General features: G+C 42.7%; 2 protein-coding genes across 3 annotated transcripts; one reads left to right on the top strand and one right to left on the bottom strand.

Annotated features, from left to right (window-relative positions):
• The first annotated feature begins 842 nt into the window (after positions 1-842).
• slc7a7 (solute carrier family 7 member 7) lies at positions 843-16,207 on the top strand. Of its 2 annotated transcripts, XM_036146370.1 has the most exons (11): positions 843-1,091; positions 1,445-1,560; positions 3,342-3,954; positions 9,341-9,466; positions 9,623-9,767; positions 13,722-13,845; positions 13,931-14,034; positions 14,123-14,219; positions 14,296-14,445; positions 14,542-14,725; positions 15,476-16,207. In XM_036146370.1, the coding sequence occupies exons 3-11, from the start codon at positions 3,462-3,464 to the stop codon at positions 15,541-15,543; spliced, it is 1,491 nt and encodes a 496-aa protein (XP_036002263.1). In that variant the 5' UTR covers positions 843-1,091; positions 1,445-1,560; positions 3,342-3,461; the 3' UTR covers positions 15,544-16,207. The 2 variants fall into 2 exon arrangements, with proteins under 2 accessions (XP_036002263.1, XP_012723136.2); XM_012867682.3 differs by lacking the exon at positions 1,445-1,560.
• On the bottom strand, positions 16,199-22,958 carry oxa1l (OXA1L mitochondrial inner membrane protein). The gene is made up of 11 exons (XM_012867684.3): positions 22,820-22,958; positions 21,610-21,744; positions 20,274-20,375; positions 19,938-20,190; positions 19,682-19,825; positions 19,515-19,600; positions 18,373-18,537; positions 18,164-18,268; positions 17,906-18,068; positions 17,740-17,820; positions 16,199-16,427 (listed from the first exon to the last, which is right to left on the bottom strand). Exons 1-11 carry the CDS (start codon positions 22,928-22,930, stop codon positions 16,306-16,308), a joined length of 1,467 nt encoding a protein of 488 aa, XP_012723138.2. The 5' UTR covers positions 22,931-22,958; the 3' UTR covers positions 16,199-16,305.
• Between the last annotated feature and the right edge of the window lie 1,249 nt (positions 22,959-24,207).

The following is a 24,207-nucleotide window of genomic DNA, read 5'->3' as shown; positions in this document are numbered from 1 at the left end:
ATTTATTTTATTTCAAAACTAGAAATTTAATTTTGAAAATAATTTCACTTTATCCGTTATCCAATATTTTAGCGCTAATGGATCAAAAATACATTTAGATTACTTAATTATGTATTTATTATTATTGTCATAATTTTTATGACATAACACAACAATCGAGAAAGTCCCATTGGTTTATTTATTTAAATGGTCTTGTTAAACTTGAAAAATCTGCTAGTTACGAAGTTAATAAGTGCAAAAGAACCACATTAAAAAGTAAATAAATAAGCAGATCTGACTTAGAGTTTAACCTTCACCTTAAAACCACCAGAGGGAGCCACTGTACACCTATTTTTACACCTACTGTTAGTAAAAAAAAAAAAAAAAACAGGAAGAGTTTTAGAGTAAAATGTGACGCTACGTTGACTACGTCATAAAATATGATCAGTGAACAAAGTTGAGGCTCGGGAATTTACTTTTTATACAGCTAGGTTAAATATATTTGTATTTTGTGGCATTTATTCCAATTTTTTTGTTTTGTCCAATGTTTTCATGATTAGAACAATTCTGGGGAAAAAAAACCCACCTTCAAATAATGTATTGAAACATTTTAAAAACCACAGAAGCTCATTATTAAATCACCCCTTGGTTATATAACAGTGTAGCTGTTTGGCTTTCTCTGGTAACAGCCCAGCTTCCTCGCTGATGATCATGTAAACACCTATTTGATGGAATGATAATCTCATCACAGGCCTTTTCATGTCTCCCCAAAGCTCACTGGAAGAGGGCACAGTGTGTCATTCTTCCTAGGCGGTAATGAGTCAGAAAGCAGAAGTGCATATAAAAGACGCAAGTGCCTCATCAGCTGGCCAGAGGAGCTGCTGCAGGCAGAGTCAAAACAAGAGGAAACAGCAGAACGAAGGCAGAGAGGAGGAAGACACAGGAGGGGGGGAGCTTATTATTGACTGCAACACCGAGGAGGAACAATGATATCTCAAGCTGGCTCCCATTACTGAACAGAAACAGGACGATACCTCATTTATGACCAGGGTCCGCACTCCTCCAGGACACCAGAGAGGAGCAGGACTCTAGGACCGGCCTAGAGGCAGAAGGTGAGTCTTCCTCTGAATGGCTGTCTGTAATCAGCTGTATTGAACCTTTCCCCTAATGATTCAAACAGGAGTATCTGATAGAGGATCGTAGTTTACAACGCTGCCTCCATTCAGCCCATCATTCATTAACCCGTAGTGTCGCGTACTTGGAAGATTTCTGCTCATGCGTTGCTGAGAATTACAGGGTTAATCTTTGGATCTGTGTTGCTTTTACGCGTAAGACGTCCCATGTGCAGATGTGTGGAAATAGCTGACCGGAGAGGGATGTTTGTGGATCCAGGATGCGACTTTGTCTGAGTCCAGATCACTTACTTATCGGCAGCTTTTGACCCTTGCTCTCTTGTTTCTGTGAGAGCCTCACCTGTCTCTGTCTTTGGCACATGAGCGGGCGCTCCACGCACCGTCCTTCTTCTTCTTCGCAGAGACTCCTTCATGAAGCCACGTGCTGCCGAGCTGCTGCTTCGCCGAGGTACCTGAGCCGTCCACATCTGAGCCGTTTACTTTCTCTCAAAGGGCTTCTCTTTCTGACGTTCACGTGCGTTGAGTAAGGAGTCTGTCGTTATCATGGTTCAAATCAGGTCTGATCATCCTCTCTAATAGCTGATCAAACAGTTCCTCGCTATATGTGTTTGGTTTACCGTCTTTGAATGACTCTGGAAACCTTCATCTGTCTGATAACTTTCTGAAGTGCCTTATTTTGTATCATTTTGAATGCACTTCTGATTCGTTCATGAGGAAATCAAGGTTAAATTAGACATACCAGACAGCTTGCTAAAGTATTTACACCCCTTGAACTTATCACATATCAACTTTATCAGATTGTAACCACGTATCTTATTGGATATTAACGGGATTTTATGTGACGGACCAACAAAATTAGGACAGGACAGTGAAGTGGAAGTAAAATGGTATGTACTTCTCAACCCATCCATCAATTAAGGCGCTCTGAACAGCCTCCCTGTCCCCGCTAAAGAACAGCATCACCACAGCATGATGCTGCCTCCACCCTGTTTCACTGTGGCGGTGGTGCTGTGTTCTGTAACTCTGTTAGTCTTCCGCTCTTCCATAGCATGCATGTAGACCAGGAAGTTTGATTTTGGTTTCATCTGACAAGAGCGCCTCCTTCCAGTTGTTTGCAGTGTTCCTAGGTGGATTTTGGTAAATGGAAAACTGGACTTCCATTTCTTCCATAAAGGTCAGATTAGTAGTATCTGTCCTGACAACAGATTCTCTCCCCTGAGCTGTGGATCTCTGCAGCTCCTCCAGAGTTACCGTGGGTCTCTCAGCTAATTCCAGCTAATTCTCTGACTAATGCTCTGCTCCTCCGGCCTGCCGGCCTGAGCGGCTGTGTCTTTGTGGGTTTCAGGTTGTCCCACAATCTTAGGATATACATTTAGAACGTAACCCTCCTTTAGACTTTTCCACAATTTTCTCCCTGGGCCCTATGGTGGGTTACCTCTTCGCGTGGCTGTTTGTTCGCTGATGCTCTCCAACAAACCTCTGATGCCTTCACAGAATGAGACTGAATCACATACAAATTAGGACTCCAGTTTCCTAATCCTTTAAAACAGAGAATGGTTGAACTTTCTATCTCTTCACAGCTATTTACTCCTTTATGTTAGTCTGTGACATACAATCCAGTGAAAACATATGGAGGTTTGTGGTTGTAATTCGACAGATTGTTTTAGAAGGCAGAGTAAGTTTTCGTCATTCCAAATTTAGCAGAATTAAGGCAAATCATTTGCTGGGTGTCAGAAAGGGGAAGAAGCACGCTGCCTGGGATGACGCCCGCCTCCTCATCATCAGACTCGGTGCGGCCTGAGGATGATGAACTTTGGAAATCATGTGACCTGCAGCCCACCCTGCTGACACACTCAGACCGTGCGTGCCTGCCCGGCCAGCTCTGAGGCTGGAACGTGCGTCTCGGTCAGTGTTGCCTCCTCAGCTTTTGGTTGCCAACGAGGAGCGTGTTTGCTTCCCCTCCCCGTCTCTCTGTCAATACACTCAACCTTAAAAGGCCATTTGCAGCGCGCGCCTAATGGCTCTCCAATGCACAAAGGCTGCTCTCCAATCCAGCAGAGTCCACAGCAGCGACGTAACATGTTTTCATGTATGTCGGTCTTCGCCGGGTGTCCTTGGTGTGTAAAATATGTATTTACGTGGGCAGGTTTTTCGAAGGAAGGCACGTGTTTTTCTCGGTCCCCATGGTTACGGCGTCGCTGATGTGTCCTTGTGTGCTTCCTTCACCAGATGGAGGGCGATAAAAACAGATAACTGAAGGGAAACTTTTCATCTTCAGCCCCATATTGAGACGAAAAGAGCGACTTTTGATACCAACCTCTGAAAACTGTTGACTTTGAACTTTGAAAAATGGCGTCCTACAGCCCAGCTCCCACACAGGAAGGGACCAACGGGGGCCCCGCGTCCATGAAATCTGAAAGCTCCCAGGAGTCCATGAAGCTGAAGAAGGAGATCTCCCTCCTGAACGGGGTCTGCCTCATCGTGGGCAACATGATCGGCTCAGGGATCTTCGTCTCCCCCAAGGGCGTCCTCATCCACAGCGCCTCCTACGGCCTGTCCCTGGTGGTGTGGACCGTCGGGGGGATCTTCTCCGTCTTCGGGGCCCTGTGCTACGCCGAGCTGGGGACCACCATCACCAAATCGGGGGCCTCCTACGCCTACATCCTGGAGGCCTTCGGCGGGTTCCTGGCCTTCATCCGTCTGTGGACGTCCCTGCTGATCATCGAGCCGACCAGCCAGGCGGTGATCGCCATCACGTTCTCCAACTACATGGTGCAGCCCATCTTCCCCACCTGCATAGCGCCCTACGTGGCCAACAGGCTGCTGGCTGCCGCATGCATATGTAAGTAGACGCTGGAACTGTGTTAAAGATTTTTTTTTCCCCAACTGTGGTTTCACATTGGACTGAAATCATGTGAGCTCTGGGGAGTGGAGAAGTGAAAGATGGTGACACCAAGGCTGCAGTCAGCAAGTCTGCAGCAGAAATTCTTGCTGAGTTTAGACAAAAAGGGGAACTGAGCCTCCCTGAAGCCTCGGTGAGGAGTAATCAGGGGAAAAGTTGTTTTACTCAATTTTAGAAATTTATGCAAAAAATCTTTCATGTCTGAAGTTTTTAACCGAAGCAGAAACAGCGCGAGATTCCCCATGAATGTTTGTTCAAGGTGACCAGAGCCAAACGGTTAATAAATGTATCAATAACTCGTCGTGTCGCTCACCTGGGAGCGCAGGCTGAGAGGGAACTGGTACCTGTGGGCTCCTTAATACATTGCCTCATAGATAAACCCTTGGATTCAAGATAAGATATGCTCACGCTGTGCTCATTTGCACCCAAGTATCACTCCCTCAGCCACCCCCCCCCCACCTGAAAGGAATGCATTAACGAACACACACTTTTTAAATACGAGCACACACACACACACACACACGGTCCATTCAGCGATAAGCAGCCTTAGAGGAGGAGCTGATAGCTGCGAGCTAAAGTCCTCGCCGCAGGGAGACTCTGACCTGGGAGGCTGACAGGCGGCTGACAGCTCAGCACGACTGTAAGCCATAAAAAAAAAAAAAAAAAAAAAATGCTTCCTGTTGGTCCCACTGAAAATTATATGATCAAGACTGGGCATCCACAAAATCTATACAGCGCAGTAAAAAGATCCAGGTTTTATGATTTAAAAAAATAAATAAGAAAACGAGCCTGTATTAAAAACCTTTAATGTGAAAAATATCCGGCAGAAGTCATCTGGGAAAACGAGCAAATCTGTCAGAGGTGTGTGGAAATTAATCGGCTTTAATAACCGGACAGCATAAACGTGCAAAAACTTAACCTTACACTTTATAGCACATTAAACTTTGATTGATTTCCCTTTTTGGTTCACACCTCCCATCTCCCATATTGACTCTGGTTACCTGAACAACGTTCAGCTGTCTTATATAGGACTATATGGTGGTGAATTAGATCATCAGTCATTGGAGTAAATGAGAGAAAACAGGTTTATGTTTAAAGGAGCCGGTCAGGGAGGCAGACAGCAACAGTCAAAGAGCTGCACAGACAACTTAGTTATCTACTTAATTACAAACTCCTGAATTCTCCACATAGCTTCACTAAATGTTAAAATCCCTCAAGCGAGAACATGTTTTGGTATCCTGAAACCAAGCCAGAACGTCTGGGCATCGATCCAGTTCATACCCAGAGTGAAGCATGGCGGTGGCAGCATTATGCTCTGGGCTTCCAGCGCCAGACACAGAACTATTAATGTTTATATAAAAGCAGAAGGTTCTTCATTACAGGGTTAGTTTAAAGTTTTGCACACTCAGGGTTATTGAAGCATTTTTAGTTTTTTTTTAACAATGCCCCTCCACCAAATGATTTTTTTCCCAGTGAAATTGTACATGGTTTATGTCATATTAAAGGTGGAAAATGTTCTGACGTGACCAGTTGTGCATCAGCTCGTTATGTCAAAGGCAGCCTTAAGAAGTATTTGTGTAAGGTGATCCTGGTGGTTTTTAAGCTACACGGTTGATGCTACTCTGTTAAACATGGCCATCCTGTCCAGTTTTAGAAAGTTTATCACAAAGGTTATTCTGCTGTTATCAACACACTCCCTGTTGTCTTTTACATATGATATTCTTTCGTTTTGGGATCTACTGATGAGGAGTGGTTGACGTTTCCAACCTGTTACCACTTGGCCGGTTTTGATTGAATTTTTGGCTGCACAATATTAAGAAATCAAGAAGTCAACATTTCCAGCGATAAAGTCAGGATTTCCTGCATGGTCTCTGCCATCATGTCTTACATTACTCTGGTTTTAGTACTTTAACATCTTGGCCAGTGTATATATTTTTTATTTAATTCAGTTCAAATATGTTTTTATTCATCTCTGTTGGAAACTAAATGTAGAAAGTATCAATCAGACGTTGACCCTACTGGTCAAACAAAATGATGTTAATACAATGCAAAGCGGGAAAGCATGGCACACCCTAACCCAACAGCTGATGCAACTACTTTTGCATACTGATTTGGACAATTGTTATTCCATGTATAATGCATTCAATCCCATGGAAAAAAAAACATTAAAACGGAGTTACTTTAAAGCAGATGCATCTTCACCAGTTAGCCTCAAAGGTGTTGTTTTCCCCTTTACCTCTGGGTTTAAAGAGCTCCTCTCCTGGATTTAACAAAAACAAATAGGCAGCAGCTTCCTGTTGGTTAATTACTTCATGGAGGAATACGTTTCAGCTGGAAACAAGTTATCCAACCCTAACCGATGCAGGCAGTCGCTTTTAATTTCTCAAACAACCACGCTGTAAAACATCCTGTTGCTGTGAAGACGTTTCAGAGCGGTCAAAATGTATCCAGGCATTAAGCAGAAAAAATAAAAAAAAACTTCTCAGGAGACCGGTGAAGCCACCGAAACTGGGATTTAAAACTGTCTGCTGGAAGTGAATGGATTGAGACTGAACAGCTGGATGGCCTTCAGAAAACCACCGATCGGTGAAGCTAACAGGCAGAGAAATACTTCAGTTCGATAGAGAGACTGCTCTCTGGAGCAATGGAAGAAGATGAAGTGGTCAGTGCTATGATCTGGGGTTGGTCCAGTTGGTCATGTCCTGGTTCAGGAATCTTTGGCCAAAGAATGAGGTTGCCTGACTGCCTGAATATTCTGGATTAGCAGGTTTTACCATCAGGGATTTCTTTTCCCCTGAAAGCACAGGCATGCCTCAGATGACGACGCCAGGATTCTCCGGGCTCAAATAGGAATATGAAACATCAGTTTCGCACATAGATCGGCTTTAACCCTTGTCAGTCTCTACAAGATCTAGCTGAAAAAGTCTGGATGCAAATAAATGTTGTGACATGACAGAGGATTATTAAAGCAGCGGAAGCTTACTGCAATCAGAGCTAAAGAGAATTATCAGTGTGTGATTTTCTATTTTGGACTGGCAGCGTAGTCCAGTTTCTTGTTTGCAGTATACAGAATAAAATAAAAAACATCTTTACTGTCCCACAATAGTGTGTAACTCTAGATATACCAGATTTACACATGAGATTAAATAAAATAAATAAAACAGCTCATTTAAAGTTAAGCTCTAAAGCAAATGAGAGTTAACTTATCAGAGAGAGGAAAAAGTCGAAATTGTGCAAATATGAATTGATATTACAGCATTTTCAGGTGAAAAGCGTGCATAATATAAAAAAAGAAATGTAATGTATAAATTAGAGGAAAGACTACAGAACAATGTGATAAAACTATGCAATATGCATGATCATACCAGCAAACACCACAGAGAAGCTAAAGCTTGTGCGTAAACACAAATGGACAGACCTAATTTGTGTTTACATTGGATTTAAAAGGTTCAGCCATATTGTCAGGATTTATTTTCCTTTAACACGACTTATCTTAGTGTTTTTGGTCCCGACTGTTTTTAAAGAAAAGGTCGGCCTCCAATTTCTATAAAATTAATTATATATCGGTTCAAAACCTTTTTCTATCTTTTAAAGAAGTTGGACAATATGTATTTTTATTTATGTTGATTTTATATAGATTATATCCCACTGTTTGGGATGTAATGTCAGAACCCTGCACAGTTCTTCAGGATCTTGGCCTTTAAGCGTACGCTAAAAGCTAACCCCGCCTCTGTGTGGGGAGGTAATGCGTGCTGCTTGGTATTTTATTGTGTTTGAGCGGATGTCCTGTTGAGATCAGTCCTGTTGTGATCCTCTAACCGTTTAAAGAAACAAACATTTTTTTTCCCATTAAGCCTGTTAAACCAGAGGCCGGGTTAATGCAATCACGCCTCAGACTCTTCTCTAAGCGTCTGACGTGACCGCTGAGGCGTGATAAAGTGGGAATGCTGAGACGCAACTTGCTCCGTCAGCTGCTTTGCAGGGGATCGTATTTTATCAGCGTTCATAAAAGTTGTGGAGTCATTAGAAAGACTTGCACAACAACTACAACCTGCTGAAGAGTTGCGTGAGATAAAAAAGAAAAGAAAAGAGGACAGCCACAAAAAGGATAACAATGTGGAGCTTTGATTTGCTTCTATGCAGCTGCAGAGATCGTCCAGTTTCTGCTTTTATGGTTATTAGAAGCAGATAAGGCAGCGAAGAAGTGACTTTGCTCAAGGTTAAATCAGGATAAGCATGTCAGAGGAAAGCTGCTGAAATCAATTGCTGCTATCGCTAGTTCGTTAGGAGGGTAAATAGTTGCCAATCTTCAACAGTGAGCTGATATGTAAACTCAGTGGGGTCTGTTTGGGTTTACAAATCTTCCTGCTGACCTTCTGAGACGTCCCTCTTTTCCCCCACGGCCGGGCGGCAGCATTCGGTCGCCTTGAACTTTTTCACACTTCACCTCACGTCACCAAAACCCCAGCATACTGCGACGGGATTTTATGCAATCAGCCAATATAAAGAACACAGTCGTGAAGTAGAAGGAAAGGGATATGTGGTTTTTTAAAATTCAAGACAAACACAAACCTGGCCTTGGTGGAAAAGAGGCAGGAAGAAAAGAGCTACTGTTAAAAGAAATGTTGGCTCTAACCATGTAGGGGGATCAGCGAAGCTGTGATAAAGGTGCTCTGGTCAGTGGAAACTTTGTAGAGGACTATCCTCTGTACATGAGATCCTCAGGGCGAGGCATGGTGGTGGCAGCATCATGCAATGGGAAAGTTTAAATCAATGTATGTGCATTTGTTAGTGGTCCAGTCAAAGTTCAAACCTTAACTCCATATAGAACATGTTCAAACATGTGAACCTTGATGTTCCCCAATGCTTTCTATCCAACCTGACTGAGCTTGACCTCAGAATGGCAACTTTATAGATCTTTATTTTTTTTTTTTTGAAAGCCCTGCATGGTTTTTCTTCCACGCTTTGTGTTGGCATGTGGCCTAAAATGCTAAATGCACTGAAGTTTGTGGCCGTAACGTGACGAACCGTGAGAAGATCTAAGGCTCCGGGTCCTGCTGCAAGGCGCTGTACCTGCGTGGCCCTGAGGATACGAGCGTCCGGCCGCATGTGCTGCTCTCAGCTGTTTCCTCGTCTGACAAACAACAGGCCGCTCCGCCTGAGTCAGCAGCAGCAGCGTTTCCTCAGATCAGCCGCGCGGAAACACGCTGGCACACGCTGAGGTTCACCGAGCACACGTCTCCACTGAGACCCCTGTCTGGGTCGGATGGTTCTGCACGCCACTCTCTGTCCCTAACAAAAGCGCTGTTTGGTGGCCTCCCCGCAGGTTTGCTGACCTTCGTGAACTGCGCCTACGTGAAGTGGGGGACCAGGGTGCAGGACTTCTTCACCTACGCCAAGGTCATCGCCCTCATCGCGGTCATCATCACGGGCCTGGTGAAGATTGGACAAGGTGCCCATCACGCCGTCACCGAGGAACCAATGCATGTCAATGATTAGTCGATGAGCAGAATATTCTGCTGCTCGCCTGCTCTTAGCTCATTAAAACAGCTTAATGATTACTCAAAGTGTTTTTTGTTTTTTATATGAATATATTTTTGTGTTTCAGGTCACACCCAGAACTTTGACGGCATGTTTGACGGCTCGTCTCAGGATCCGGGGCACATCGCTCTGGCTCTGTACTCCGCTCTGTTTTCCTACTCCGGATGGGACACGCTCAACTTCGTCACAGAGGAGATCAAAAACCCAGAGAGGTGAGACGGTCCGCGTGGAGCACCTGGGTCCGTGGTGGATGTTCAGTTTCTCCTTCCAGTCCCTTACCCTCATGTAGAAGAAACACCTTGTGTGGTGGCAGCACCACACATATTTCATTATACCTCTGTTTTATGCACTTAAGCTCTGGCCACTCTTCCCGGCAGAGCAATAAAGTCTAATTTAGATCAGATTCCTGTTACTCACCCGATTAAACCTAGTTGTTATATTTCAGCCGGGCTTTATCCATGTTAGAACCAGTTTTCCTGGGTATTTCACATCATTGTTTTGCTGGAATAACATCTTTTAGGTTGTATCTGTCCAGCTGATTATTTGAGGTGATGGAGGTAGTCCTCTTAATTCGTTATTCTATACATGCCATACAGTGAAGCAGTACCCGTGGCAGCAAAATAGCGTGATGCTACCACCACCGTGCCTGACAGCTAGGAGAGCGTTTGTGGGTTCGCAGGCCTCCTCTAAGCATGGTTCTTGTCCCAATCCTTATCTGATACACACATAAAACCTTTCCAAAGAGGACAGCTGGATTTTTCAGCTGTTCATTTCCGCTGAGATTGAAGATGTTGACCCCCGGAGCAAAAGCTTCTATCCTGTTCAGCGCCTTTCAGTTTTTTATAATAATTTATTTTCCTTCACCATGGGAGTGTTCCCAGGTCATAGAGCCTTGGTGATCCCTGGGATGTTCCTGAACGTCCAAACCGTTTTCTCTTCATCTGAGGGTGATACTTTGGGTCATGCGATCCAATATTACAGGTTACATATCAGATGCTGTGTGGATGAAAGAAACCCGTGGTAAATTCAAACTTTTCCACCTAATTCTTGCTTTTACTATCACTTCAGCTGTGTTTTGTATGGTTATGAAACCCTGGGAAAATACTTGTTGAAAATGTTATATTAACAGCATGACCATGGTGAGTGAACTACATAAACCTCTGATTGGACACATATGTGCTTATGGTCAGAGGTCGACAGTAAGTTCACTCGCTTCAGCGGGACTGTCGGCATTAATTAAAACAGCTAAATCCAACATGTTCTTCCTAAATCCACATGACACTATGACACTTTAAGCAGGAAAGTCCAACCTTAAGCTCCGATTAGCAACTGAACTGATCATTTTTAAACTATTTTAAGTTAGATTTCTTGAGCTTCATATTAGTATCAAAGGAGCATTTTTGTAAAAATGAATTTTGGAAATTTGAAATTTACTCAAATTGAAGAAAATTTTGCTCAGAAACTCATTAAACCTTTGGTCCTTCGCTAAAAAATTGTAAATTGTACTCAGACAAATTCACAGTGTATAAAGTGTTTAACAAAAATTGGATTTTTAGGTTTCACCTTCCATCATTACCCTGAAAATAAAGTCCTAGTGGCTGGTATGACATGAAGTAGGGTTGCACAAAAAATCGGTAAAACAAACAACAGGCAATTATACTGGTCATTGTTATGATAAAGATATAAACTGTGATGAATCAATAGTTAAAAATTTTCTTTCTGCTTCTGGTTCATAGGAAATATACATCACAGACAATGACTAGTCTGTACAGCTGCTGGAAATACATTAAAATTACATTTCTTTCCACCGAAACAGCAAAGTCTCATTTCAAATAGTGGCTTCTAACCAATATTAGCTGTTATGGTTATGGAACAACTTTGTTTTTGTCTCTTAAAGGATTTACACCCTCTTTTGCATTAAATGCGTGTCAGAAAACATGTTACAGGCACAGAGAGTCTGAATGCAGGGTACCTAAAAAATTTGCTTACACTTATTGTAGTCCAAGCAGCTCATGGCAATTTGCACGTTGCGTGTGTAAATAACGATATGTTTGTTATCTATTGTGCCGCCCCCTGAGGAGATGCAGACTTGATGCACCTACAGCCTGGGCGTGCAGCTACTGCCTTGGAGAGATTTTGAGGATGGTTAAGCTTCAGGCGATCGGATGAGTTGGACATTTGCTCCAGAAGAACATCTCTGTCCCAACCTGGAGTTTAACTAGATTTCCATTTGATCCCTCCCAGACAAGTCCGATCACAACTGCAGCTAACATTGGACAGAGTCGGAGTAATAAAACACACCGAGACACGTTTTAGATCTGTTCTCCCGTGCTGAGGAAAGGGACAAACGTCTGATGCCAGAAACTTAGTGGTTTGGATCCAGTCTAACAAAAATTCCCATATTAAGGGAACACAAAGAAAATCACTGGCCAAAGCCCTTTTTTCACAGTTTTACCTATTTAAATGTATATAACAGCAGAATCCATCCTCATTGTAGAATATCTTTCACAAATCAAGGCCAAAATAAATAACATACCTGTAAATAAAATATAATTGGCCCAAATTGTAGTTATTTAATAGATAATGTCAAATTATTGTACTTCTGTGTGACTTAAATTTTCCATGATCTCAAATACTCCTTGGCATTGATGTAGTTTCTTCATACGATCACTCTAACATTAGTTTTCCTCCTCTGGTTCTCATACAAGATATTTTCACACAAACTCCCTCAACCTTTAAGGGAGCATTTCTTTCCATCTTTATGCAGGCGCCAGTGTTAAAAAAAAGTACTCACCAGATTCTAAAAGAACATCAATCTAACCTCCAGTGTGTAAACCTGTTTATCTGAAATCCCACTGTTTTATTATTTATAAAACAAGGATGAATCCACATTGGAAAGGAACATCCCTAAATCTGTAGAAATACAAAAGATACATAAAACCCTGGTGTTTAAAGAGAATTTCCATTCTTTTTATCATAATTATAATGCGTTAGCATTTTAAATAGATCCTTGACTGAATAAAATGATTTTTTTCAATAAATCTAATTAAAAAGTGAGAATTTGAATCCATACCTGCAGCGATTGTTTATAGTATCTTTTTTTTGTTTTGCTTTGATTCATGGTTCATTTGCATAAGGATCTTAATTACTCAACCCTGCCCCATTTCAAACCTTAATTTCAGCATAAACACAATATACTGCTAGGTTTAATCTCGTTCTAAAAGCTTAAAATATTTTATACCAGTCAGGACGTTGAGGGACCAACTTAAAGACAGGATTTTATTCAAACACGAGTGAAAGCAGTGGCGGTGGGAGGCTCCATGATGATTGGAAGTCAAACCAGTACTCCTCTGTATGTGAGCGTTGTTTTCTTACTGTAGGTCTCACGAGCAAGGCAGGTGCCAGCTGTTGGCCAGGATTTTCTTTTCAGACAAAAATGGCTCCTGTTTCATATTAGGCCTTTCCAAGGAACATTAAGTTCTCATATTTGCTGGAAGTATGGACCAGTTTCATGAAGGCGCCACAGGCCAGCCCTAAAAAAAATGATGTCAGTTCTGCAGACTGAACCTGAAACATATCCAGATCTCCTCATTCAATCACCCTCCTTAAACAGTGACACATAAGTAGACTGAATAAATTATTATTTTATCTGATCATCATGACCATGAGCTGTTTAAATAATCAGGTGGCTCACATATATAAGCTGCTCGCTGTGTTTTTTATGTATCTGCATTCACATTCAACATATCTAAAGTAATCTAACATATTTGTGTCGTCCTGTTTTGTGTTGCTTTGTTTAAAGAGTAATCTGAAAAATCAGACTAAATATTGCACTGATTAGGTGCCTTATCAATAATACTAGGCTCTGTTCTGATGCCGTCTAATCTGAATCTGTTGCATTGTTCTGGCTAAATATTTGTCAAGAAGAGCTATTCAAAGAGCTTTTGTCTAAACTGCAAAGAAACCTTTTTTACAATGAAAGGAAAGACGCGTGTCTGAATGTTCTTGCTGAGTCGCTGCTTTAATTTTTGGACAAAGCCTGGTCTGATTGTGTCTGGATCTCCAGACCCTCAGGGTTCCCAGGCAGATCAGGTGTCCCCCCTCTGACTCTAATGAGCGTCTCCTCTGATCTGCTGCCCTCTGCTGACTGTCTCTGTGAACTGCAGGAACCTGCCCCTGGCCATCGCCATCTCCATGCCCATCGTGACAGTGATCTACATCCTGACCAACGTGGCTTACTACACCGTCCTCCCCATCAACGACATCCTGGACAGCGACGCTGTTGCCGTGGTGAGTTCCTGCAGGGGTTTTCGGTAAACCTTTGCCTTCCTGGGTGGGGATGGGCTGTGCTTTAAAACCTGCTGTGTCTCTACAGACCTTTGCGGATCAGGTGTTTGGGGTGATGAACTGGACCATTCCCTTGGCCGTGGCTCTTTCCTGCTTCGGCGGGCTGAACGCCTCCATCGTGGCGGCCTCCAGGTGAGGGATTCAGGCTCCAGGCGAGGACCAAACCTCACCATCAAATGTCCTGCTGCAAACCGTCTCTGCTTTCTGTTCCCGGTTGAAGGTTGTTCTTCGTGGGCTCCAGAGAGGGCCACCTGCCTGACTTCCTGTGCATGATCCACGTCTTCAGATACACTCCCATCCCCGCCCTCCTCTTCAACGTCAGTCGCCTCCCAGGTCTTTTAAACTCCACTCGTCGCCTAACCTCCTCATCTGACCGGGTTTTCTTCTCCCCAGGGCTTCATGGCTCTGATATATCTGTGCGTGGAGGACGTCTTCAGGCTGATCAACTATTACAGCTTCAGCTACTGGTTCTTCGTCGGCTTGTCTATCTTAGGGCAGCTCTATCTCCGCTGGAAGCAGCCCGACAGAGAGAGGCCGCTGAAGGTAGCCTAGTCAAAGTCCAGACGGAGTTTGAATGTTCAGATTTCAGGTCTTCACCTCGACTTGTCCCCCCCCCCTTCTCTCCTCTCCTGCTCACAGCTCAGCCTCTTCTACCCCATCATTTTCTGCCTCCTCACCATCTTCCTGGTGGTGGTGCCCCTCTACAGCGACACCGTCAACTCCCTGATCGGGATCGGCATCGCCGTGTCAGGGGTGCCCGTCTACTTCCTCTGCTGCTACACCCCGGCCAGCAAGAGGCCGCTGTGGCTGCGCAGCTTCATCGGTAAGGCCGGATGACCTCCTTTAAGGAAGCCCACCGCCATAAACCCAAGGATTGTAGCTGCTTATTGGAGTGGCTTGGTTGTGGTAGCCTCCATCTGTACCCCCACCTGATACTTTGTAGGACTTTTCAATGCGACTACAATGGAGAGCATTTTGAGACTTATGTCCTTACTGACGTTGCACATCTAGACGTAGAAATGTTTTCTCTGTCTTTTTGCAAATTAACCCAATCCCAGGGCGCATGGAGAGTAGTTCTGAACAGCAACTTTCCAGTTTTACCGCAGATAGGTTTTATGTCTCAACTCTGAATGGATCTTGATCTGAAGTGTTCAGACCATTTTACCCATTGTTGTGTGTTTTTTAAAGTAGTTGTCCTGCTACTGGTGAAACGTCGCCTCAGACACGTTTTTGTCGCAGCCTCAAAAAGAGGTTTTCGTCCTAGATTTCTATGTATTTAGCTCTGAGCAGCATCCCCACAGCATGATGCTGCCATCACCATGCTTTGCTATGGGGATGCTGTGCTCTGGTTTTCTATATCTGCTTTCTTCTAGCCGCTCTGTCAAAAAGGCCGGATTTGTTAAATTTATACCCAACAGATCTCCGCTCAATATTATCCAAATGGCTAATTATCCTGCTAGCAGTCTTAGCTGATCACATCTCTGTAAAATAATTGTTTACAGACAAAACCTAAATGTTTTGTTTATAATTATTAATGCGGGACTGAAACCTTCCTCTTGTACCTTTCTTTCAGCTAAGTGCGGCATCCTGATTCAGAAGGTGTGCTACTCAGTTTTGACGGAGATGGACAAGTCGGAGTAGAGGCGGTTGTTTTTCGCACACTGGCAGAGACTGAAGACACCGTGTCTGAACTCGGGTCCACCAGCTGCTGCTACTGAAGGGCCCCGGAGGACAAACATCTGCGCCCCGAGCCGGATTGGCCTGCCAATCACCTCCAGGAGACTGGGAACTTATTTCTCGTGGTGGCAGCCGTGGCTTCAGGGACAATGATAAAATGAACCCCAGGAGTCCTCGTGTGCCTGAGCATCTCAGTCCAGACATTTAATTATGCCACCTATTTTGCGTGAAATCATGGAAATGTTTTATTTTACTTAAAGACTGAAGATTATCGATGAATTTCTTTAAGCGGGCATCTTTTGAAACTGAAAGCACTGCTGACCATCCACCCTGCCTTAACGTTATTTGCACACTGAAGGAAGAGCAATAAAATAAAGTGTTTGACTTGGCGTTCATGAAGACGTTTAGATGTTTTACACTGTCGGCCGTGACGTCTGCCAGAGTAAAGGGCTATTTTTACGCTAAAGCTGCAGAGTCTGACTCAAATGCTGAATAGTAGGTCTGTTAGATTTTGATCATGTTCAGCTGCAGAGACTTATTTATAATAAAACGACTTTATGACTCAGGTTTGTATATGATAAGCAGAATTTGCTTGTGAGCACAATAAAACAATATCACACACTTTAAAGCAGAGTTTATATTTGTTTAGGACACATAACCCCCCCTCCTTCTGTTTATAAATATGTACATAATTCTCTACGCAGAGGAGCTAAAAGCCGACTGGATTCATCCGATCGTTTCCTTCCATGGCTTCGCTTTGACTCCAGCTTCCTTTTGTTTACTTGATGTTGCAGCATCCCGAGGTATCTGCTGCAGAGGATTGTGGGTAAAAGTCTGCCTCAGTGGACCTGTAGGGCAAAACAGGAGAAGTTAAAACATGTTCTACAGCACTCCTTGATGTAAAGTGATGCTATATCAATAAACTGAAAACACTCCCAGCACTGATGGTGAAATGTTTAGCAACACTGGGATGTTTAAATAGAAATCCTACAAGTAAAAGATGAAGATTATAAAAAAATAACAGCACAGAAGTGAAGTTTGTGTATCTTCAAAGAAATTGGTCACCATTTCCAGGTCCACAAAACGTTGGAGCAGAATGACTGAAAATCAGTTTATCTAAGTGTTTAACTGAAGAACTTTGTTCCAAAATTATTTTTTCATTCTCAAGATGCTTCTGGGTGTTGCTCCTAAATATTTTCCTGCTAAAAGTCTAATTATTAGTCCAGTTTCCCTGGATTATACAAGAAAGGCCTTATTAAATCTTTTCTATGAAAATATGGTTTTCAGGCTCTAATAAACATCGACCCAGAGGAAGTTGATCAGAGTGATTTGGGTTTGGTCAGCAGTCTTAATCTTTCATGTTTTATAAAAATTCTGTTTCTTGCAAAAATAATAACCTCTATAAGAACAGTGTTAAATATACAAGTCTACAGAAAATGGTATACAATTAAATCTAATGTAAGCATGATTTTAGCTTTTTTTTAAATAACCATTTAAATAACCAAGTAGGAAGGAACAAAATGGCAACACGGGTGTTTGGCTATGCAGAGTCTACACATCAATAGTATTAATGGAAAATGGTTCTTAAAAATAAAATGTTGACAGTTTATTTATATGTAGCTTTAAATAAAAAAATATCTGCAAACAGTTAAAATTCCTTCAGGGACCTCCAGATGCTTCATCTTTTATTTGTTTGCAATAAGTCAAACTAACCACAAGAGGGCGCCCTTAAAGTTTGCAGTAGTCCCTGAATAAGCTTTACTTTAGTTGGTCAAAACTAAAAGTTTCAGGAGGCACACCGTACCCATTAAAAATAGATTTTGTCTCCATTTCATAATATAAACTCCCGTTTACTTTGATTGAGTGGTTTAAATAATTTGACTTATTGACATTGTGAGGTCGTTGTACACTACTGAAAGCACAGTTTACAACTAGAATACATAGTCACATACATTTTACCTCTATTCACTATTTTCTACTGAGTTAACTAATATTTGGGTCTGTCAACTTAATGGAGTTTTTAGGGCATGTTTTCTCTCATTTATTGTGTCAGAAGTGTTGCTGCTATTTCAGCCAAAGAGATGTCTGATCTCAGTGGGATCAGACATTTAATCCTTCAAAAAAAGCTAATTTATGAAGGACCAACATGTTGAATCTGACCTTTGGCAGCGAGGTCCAGGTGGTTCTTTATTCTTTTCTCCCTCTCTTCCAGCTGGTGAGCCAGCTGGGCGTTCTTCCATCCTGGAAAGCAGTCACCACACGGATAAAATCAATTCACGCCTTTACTAAAACCGCTGACTAAAAACTCCTTGGACTGAACGCTGACCTTTCTTTATGCTCTCGATAAGTCCTTCGTTCTGAGGCAGCGCCGCCGCCGGGTGTTTCATCCTCTCTGGGATCTTAAGCTTCTCCCTGACTGCAGGATGCTTGAGCAGAGCCACTTGACCCAGGGAGAAGCAGTTGGAGGTCAGCCAGTAGGTAAACACCGCCTGGGAACAGACGTTTTCAGCCCAGACCGTGAGCGGCAGAGCTTTATGACATCTTGGTAGCACAGCGTTAGGTTCTGGGACGAATCCATACGAACCGTGGGGAAATTGATGGTGAGAGGGAGGATGACGAAAGGCATGATTCTGAAAACCGTCTTCATGGCTCGCAGATTTGGGTTGTCGATGCCGGACTCTGCTCCGAGCTGAAAGACGCAGATCAGTGTGACGGGTTTTAGCCGAACTGTTGCTCTGATTCAGTTGACATGGGAGGAAAATGGAGTCTGTGGAGCTAAAAGGCTTGCCTCACCTCCAGGATGAAGAACATGGTCCCAGTGACAACAAGAGGAAGGATATAAAAGGGATCTGCTGCACTCAGGTCGGTGAACCAGAGCACGCCTCCCGTCTGCAAGCTGGGCACCGGCAGATACGCCATCTTCCTCAGAGCGATGAAGAACGAGATGAAGACTGGTGCCTGGGGGGAGATCAACGTGAGAGAGAGGTACCAGGAGCAAGCAGACAGGAAGGATGGAAACAAAGCACATAAAAACATTAGGGGTGGGCCTGTATTGCATCGTTTTATCGTTATCGGGAAAAATTTCTTAGCTTGATAGTTGGGACAACGATAAATTCCACCTAGTGGCGTCTGAAAACCCTCAAAAACTGCCAGTATGGTCCAGATGGTTGGTTTTGCTATTTTCTTCACTGTTGGGTTCTTGAGAGCATCAATAAATATAAAAATCTAATTAAATGCAGTCACTTTGTGCAGTTTGGTGATAAAAAAAAAAAAAATCACACTTCTTTATGTAACTGGGCTTAACTTCGTCAAGCTCATTTTCTAGTTAAAGGTGTTGCAGCTACCGCTTACATACATGCTGCGACGTCACATCTGCTCCCAACATAAACTAACCAACCACGGCTCAACCGGGAAGGCACTAAAAACAGATTTTAATGCTCTTTTCACGGCTAATATTAAAGCTAACGTTAAAGAGAAATGTGAATCTACAAAATCAAAGCTATGTGATATCTGCTGTCTGAAAATCGGCCCACAAATGCCGATCGGTGCATCTAAAATTATGACACCCAGTAGGGGTGGGACTCTTGAAGTATTCTTTTTTTTTTTGTTGGAAAGAGCCTTTGAGTGTCTAGAAAAAGGGCTATATAAGTTTGATGTATTATTATTATTAGAATACATTTAGCTTATAAATTAACAATAAACTAATCAAGTTCTGACGTCTGTTAATTGATCTGGAGTCATTATTTCTGCATGTGGATGTAACGAATAAATGTGACTCTTATCCTGACCCCTCCCCCTAAACCCAGCTTGCCGTGTTAGATCCTATCAGGGTGTGAATATTAAAACAATATAGCCCCCAGGATCATAGATTATTAAAGCCCTCCACCGTGTGCTTTCAACCATAAACACTTATGCGCTTAAAGAGGCGAGCCTACCTGGACCAAAGGGACCAGGAAGCCGCGCAGAGGATTCACGTCGTGTTTCTTCTGGAACAGGTTCAGATCAGAGTACGCTTTGGCAACTGCAATAAAAATTAACCAGCAGACTGAGTGGGACAGAGAAGGACAGCCAACAGGGCAGAGACTGTGGAGACAAGACGTACATTCGTATTTATTCCCGCTCTGCTTGGCCTCGTTCATTTTGTTGGTTAGTTTCGTCATCTCAGGCAGGACGTTGTTCAGCTTGGCCGCCTCTCTCTGACCCTTCACTATGACGGGAAACACAGCCAAACGGGCCAGAACCGTTCCTACAGCCAACGACAAAAAGTCAAACAGAGTGTTTAGTCAGAATTTCATAAAATAAACCTTAAATTCCCTAAAAGCAGGAATAAATGGCCATAAAAGTCTCATTTTGCTCACCTACGACTATAGCTCCCCACCAGGGCAGGCCCAGATCCACGTGAAAGAACTCCAACAGGCTCTGGATCAGACCCACAGGAGTGTAGCCGGCCAGTCCCAGTTCTACCAGCCTGGGCTCTGCAGCCACGGCCTGCAGGATGTCTGCTGCGACCGGCGCCACTTCGGCCAGCTGCTCCATGACCGGCGGCGCTAGAACGGGCGAGGCAGCGCCGTCCGCCGCCGAGGCCGCCGCCGAAACGCTTTCAGCCGGGATCTGGAGCGACCGGTTCAGGAGAGCGTTAGGGTGGGAGACCAGACGAAAGCCTGTCAGTGAAATGCGTTTTATTTTCCGCTGACCTGTTGGGAGACCGTCTGTGTGACGACGGGGACGGAGTCAGCAGGCAGAGATGCTGAGGACTCCAGCGCAGGAGGCGGTGTCGCTCCATCGGCAGGCGGGATCTGCAACAACCACGATAAAGTCAGCTCATTGCTCCCTGAATATGACAGAGTTCATCTTAAGATTAAAATATGAATAAAAAAAGCTCAGATGGACAACATCGACTAAATATCATCTATGTGCAACAGTGACGGCAACCAGGATTTCTCACTCAAAATGAATTTTAAAGAGAAATCTGCAAACAACGTGAGATGAGCTTCACAGCTAAGACACTTTACCTCTGAAATGGATCTTTCAAATACATTTTGGAGCTACAGGGCAAAGTTTTACCAGTGCATGTAATAATTTAGAACATTAACATAAGATTCAGAGACAAATGATCAGCAAAAGCCTAAAAAAAAAAAAAGATTCATAAGAGCAAAAATATTCTCCTGTTGTCTGTTTTAAATTCTCTGTTGCAGAACAGAGACTAAATCAAATTCATGTCACTTCATTTATTCAAAAATGTAACTTAAAACTAACAACAACTCGCAAGGAAGCTATTATGGTAGCTCTGACAGTATCCTGCTTCTCAGAGTTTAGTTTTACTCTACAAGCTAAAAAGGTAACGGATGTTTAATCTATTGGCTGCAGATTGGTTACCTGACTCCGCCAGATGGATTTGCTCCGCATATCCATCTGGAAACCTTCCATTGAAGTAATTTTGGGAAGGGGCGAAAATACTGGTTAGCTGATTGGCCTATGTTGGTGATAGACGGGCCAAATAAACCAATCAGATCAACGAAGCATATGACGTACTCGTCAACATGCTTCGTAACAGAGCGACGACGAAAACACAACCGCAAGCCAAGCTACTCTTGCTGCTGCAGGTAAAGGCTCGTTAGCTCAGCAGAGAAATACTCTGTAATTCCGATAAAACTTGCTCCATAGCCACGCTAACGCTAGTTTCATCGGCTGAAGCCGCCATGTTGTTTAGACTGAACTGTCGCGCTTCTCGTTGCGTCACACCTCAACCCGCCTCAAAGCCAACGCTGATTGGACGTTCGTTTGGTGAACGGCTCCAAATTTTCTTTAACGGAGAGTAGCCAGACTGATCTGCGAGTGAAACCTTGAAAGCTCGCGAGATCAGGATGGTCTCACGAGGCTAGCAGATTGGTACCGAAGACAGAAAGGACTTTGCCAAAATGCAGCTTGTTACAACAACCGTCCTGTTCAACATGAACATGAACAGAAATAATCATTTCAGCTCTTTTTTTAAAATATATATATTTCTTTCTAACACGTGTGTTAGTTTACCTGTGAGCTGTTGTGTCTAACGGCCACAGAGCCGACCCAGAGGAACTTTCCACGGTGCCTGCGGCTGACCTGGGACCTGCTGAGGGGACTGCTGCAGCCCAGCAGCGTGTGCAGGCTGGAGCTGTGAAGCAACAGCTGCGAGGAGGAAAACAACAACAGGTTCAAAATGTGGTAAACAGTTTCTGAAGCAGAAAGATGAACATGCAACATTTCTTTTTTTCCCCTCCAGATTTGAAACATACATAGCAAGGATTCATGTTGAAAGCTTTTACTATCTATAAAGCTGTCCATCCTTCATAATTTTTTACATTTTTTAAGCCTATACAGCGATAACCTTATTGAATTTTGCTGGAAGTTACGCAGATTTCCCCTTTTTAATGAACATCAGCGCCTGCTGGATAGAGGACATCCCTGAAAGCACTTCGTTTCATGTTCAGACATTTAATAAAGTGGCGCGTCTAACTGGAACTTGTGTTGATTATTGAAAATAACAAAGCCTTAAAGTTTTTAGATTTGATAGCAGTATACCTTAGCTAAACCCCTGTGGTGCTTGTTTCATTTTTTTCCCCTTTTGTTTCTTTTAATTTGACTGTCTGTTTAAGTTTATATTGTTTTATTTTTTTAATGTCTTATGAAAACTTATGGATGGCATACGTTCAATTGTGCTTTTGCTGTTTGGGAATTGTACTTTGAATTTGTTTAATAAAAGTAAAAAAAATTAAATAAAAAAAACTTGTGCTTTATTATTATTATTATTAATATTACACGATAATAGCTGTGATGTTTAAATGCAGTTCACGTTTCATAGGACACGTCTGGCAGCTTCCTTTGTTCTGAACCAAAACATTTAACCTAATCTAAATGACGCATTTTACCCCAGAAGAAAAGCTCAGACGCCACTTTTATCTCAGATCTGCAGAAAATTGATAGAGCATCTCTGAAGCCACGCTGCTGCGGCGATAAATGCGCTAAATAACATCCTAACAACAAGATATAGAACCGCCGACTAAACCACAGCGATGCTCCGACCTGAAAATGTTAATTTCAGTATTAAATTGACTTATATTGACGTCTCCTGTGTCAAAGTCACTCTCGTAACGCAGTGAGGACGCTAACCGGCTAGCATGCTAGCAGCGGGAAGCCGCCGTTTCTGTCGCCGCTTTAGAAGCAGGAACCAGGCGACAGCAGCAGGGCTGCAGGCCGGACCCACCTGGTTCTGGAGGGTCGGGAGAGCGGAGCTGCCCCGGCTCGGTTTCCCAGTCTGCCTCAGGAAACATCTTGCTAAGCAGCTCGGAGTCACCCCGCTCCTGAAGGCAGCCATGTTGGGAAGGGGGGAGGAGACCTACGGAAGGTGAAAAGGGTCAATTCGTCAAACCGCGAAGGTGTTTTTTTTTTTTTTTTTTTTTTTTTTTTTTTTTTTTCGTGAGAAATGCAGCTTGCGTTTAAATTATTAAAACGTGACACTTACACATTTTAACCATACTCCTGCATTTTACAGAACCTAATTTATAGTCAGGTGCATTAACATCCCGTCATACCTGGACATAAGATCTGATTATAAACAAACCTCGCCCCCAAATGTTAATGTAATTTTGCAATTAAGGATTTATTTAATGAATTTGCAGTAGTTACATTAATGATCCCCTTCAAACCACATTTGCTCTACGTGAATGTGTTATGGAGGCTTGGTGAGCCTGTTCTGTTCATGGTCTCCGGTGTAAACTATTCCAGGCTAATGTTACATTGTGAAACAACAACCTCTTAGTTTAATATGTTGTGACATAACGCTTCAATACTCTTCAATATTTTTTCTTAGTGTACCAGGTTGTTTTGTTTTATTGTCCCAAATGACGTGGGTCAGTCTTGTCAAAGAGGTCTTGATGTCAATGGGTTTTGTCTAGTTAAAAATAAGTTTCCATGATAAAAATGCAAAACACAGCCTCATGCTGTGTAAAAACTAGATTCATTAGGCTTAATATACAAAAGTAAGCGTATTAGCTAAAAAATAAATTTTACACTTATTTGTCTCTATTTCCAATATTTTCACGTTCATCCAGTAAGTTCCAAATTTACTTTTGCTTCAAAGTTGGCTTGTTGATGGAAACATGACAGTTTGCCAGGGGTTTGTACGATATGTGAATGTTCAATTGTTGTGTTTTATTTACTTTTACAAGTCCTTTGACACAAGATCAAAATAATATAAGTATGTTTTATAATTGCATTAAAAATCTTGTTTTATTGCTCGTAGCGCCTGTGTGTGGGTCTTGATTTCTAAGTTTAAATAAAATACTTGTGCATATATTTTTTAAATTACTAAGTATTGCTTACAGCTATAATAAAGTCACATTAATGTCACCATGGTAACATTAATCCAGTTTTAGTTAAGCGTTTTTCTGCCGGGGGAAATTCCAGTAGTTTTTGCCATATACTTTCACTTTCATTATCGCAGCGCAGGAAAGCATATTTTCATAATTTATTTTAATTATTAGGATAGAAAGAAAGATTCTGGATATAAGTGTCTTTGTGATCTGTAATGTTTGATTTTAAACGTACAAATGTGTCCTAAAAATTCCCGGTAACACACATTTCTAAACAAAA

This window comes from Fundulus heteroclitus, chromosome 14, assembly GCF_011125445.2.
Source record: "Fundulus heteroclitus isolate FHET01 chromosome 14, MU-UCD_Fhet_4.1, whole genome shotgun sequence".
Lineage (NCBI taxonomy): Eukaryota > Metazoa > Chordata > Actinopteri > Cyprinodontiformes > Fundulidae > Fundulus > Fundulus heteroclitus.
This window is presented reverse-complemented; position numbering and strand designations above follow the sequence as displayed.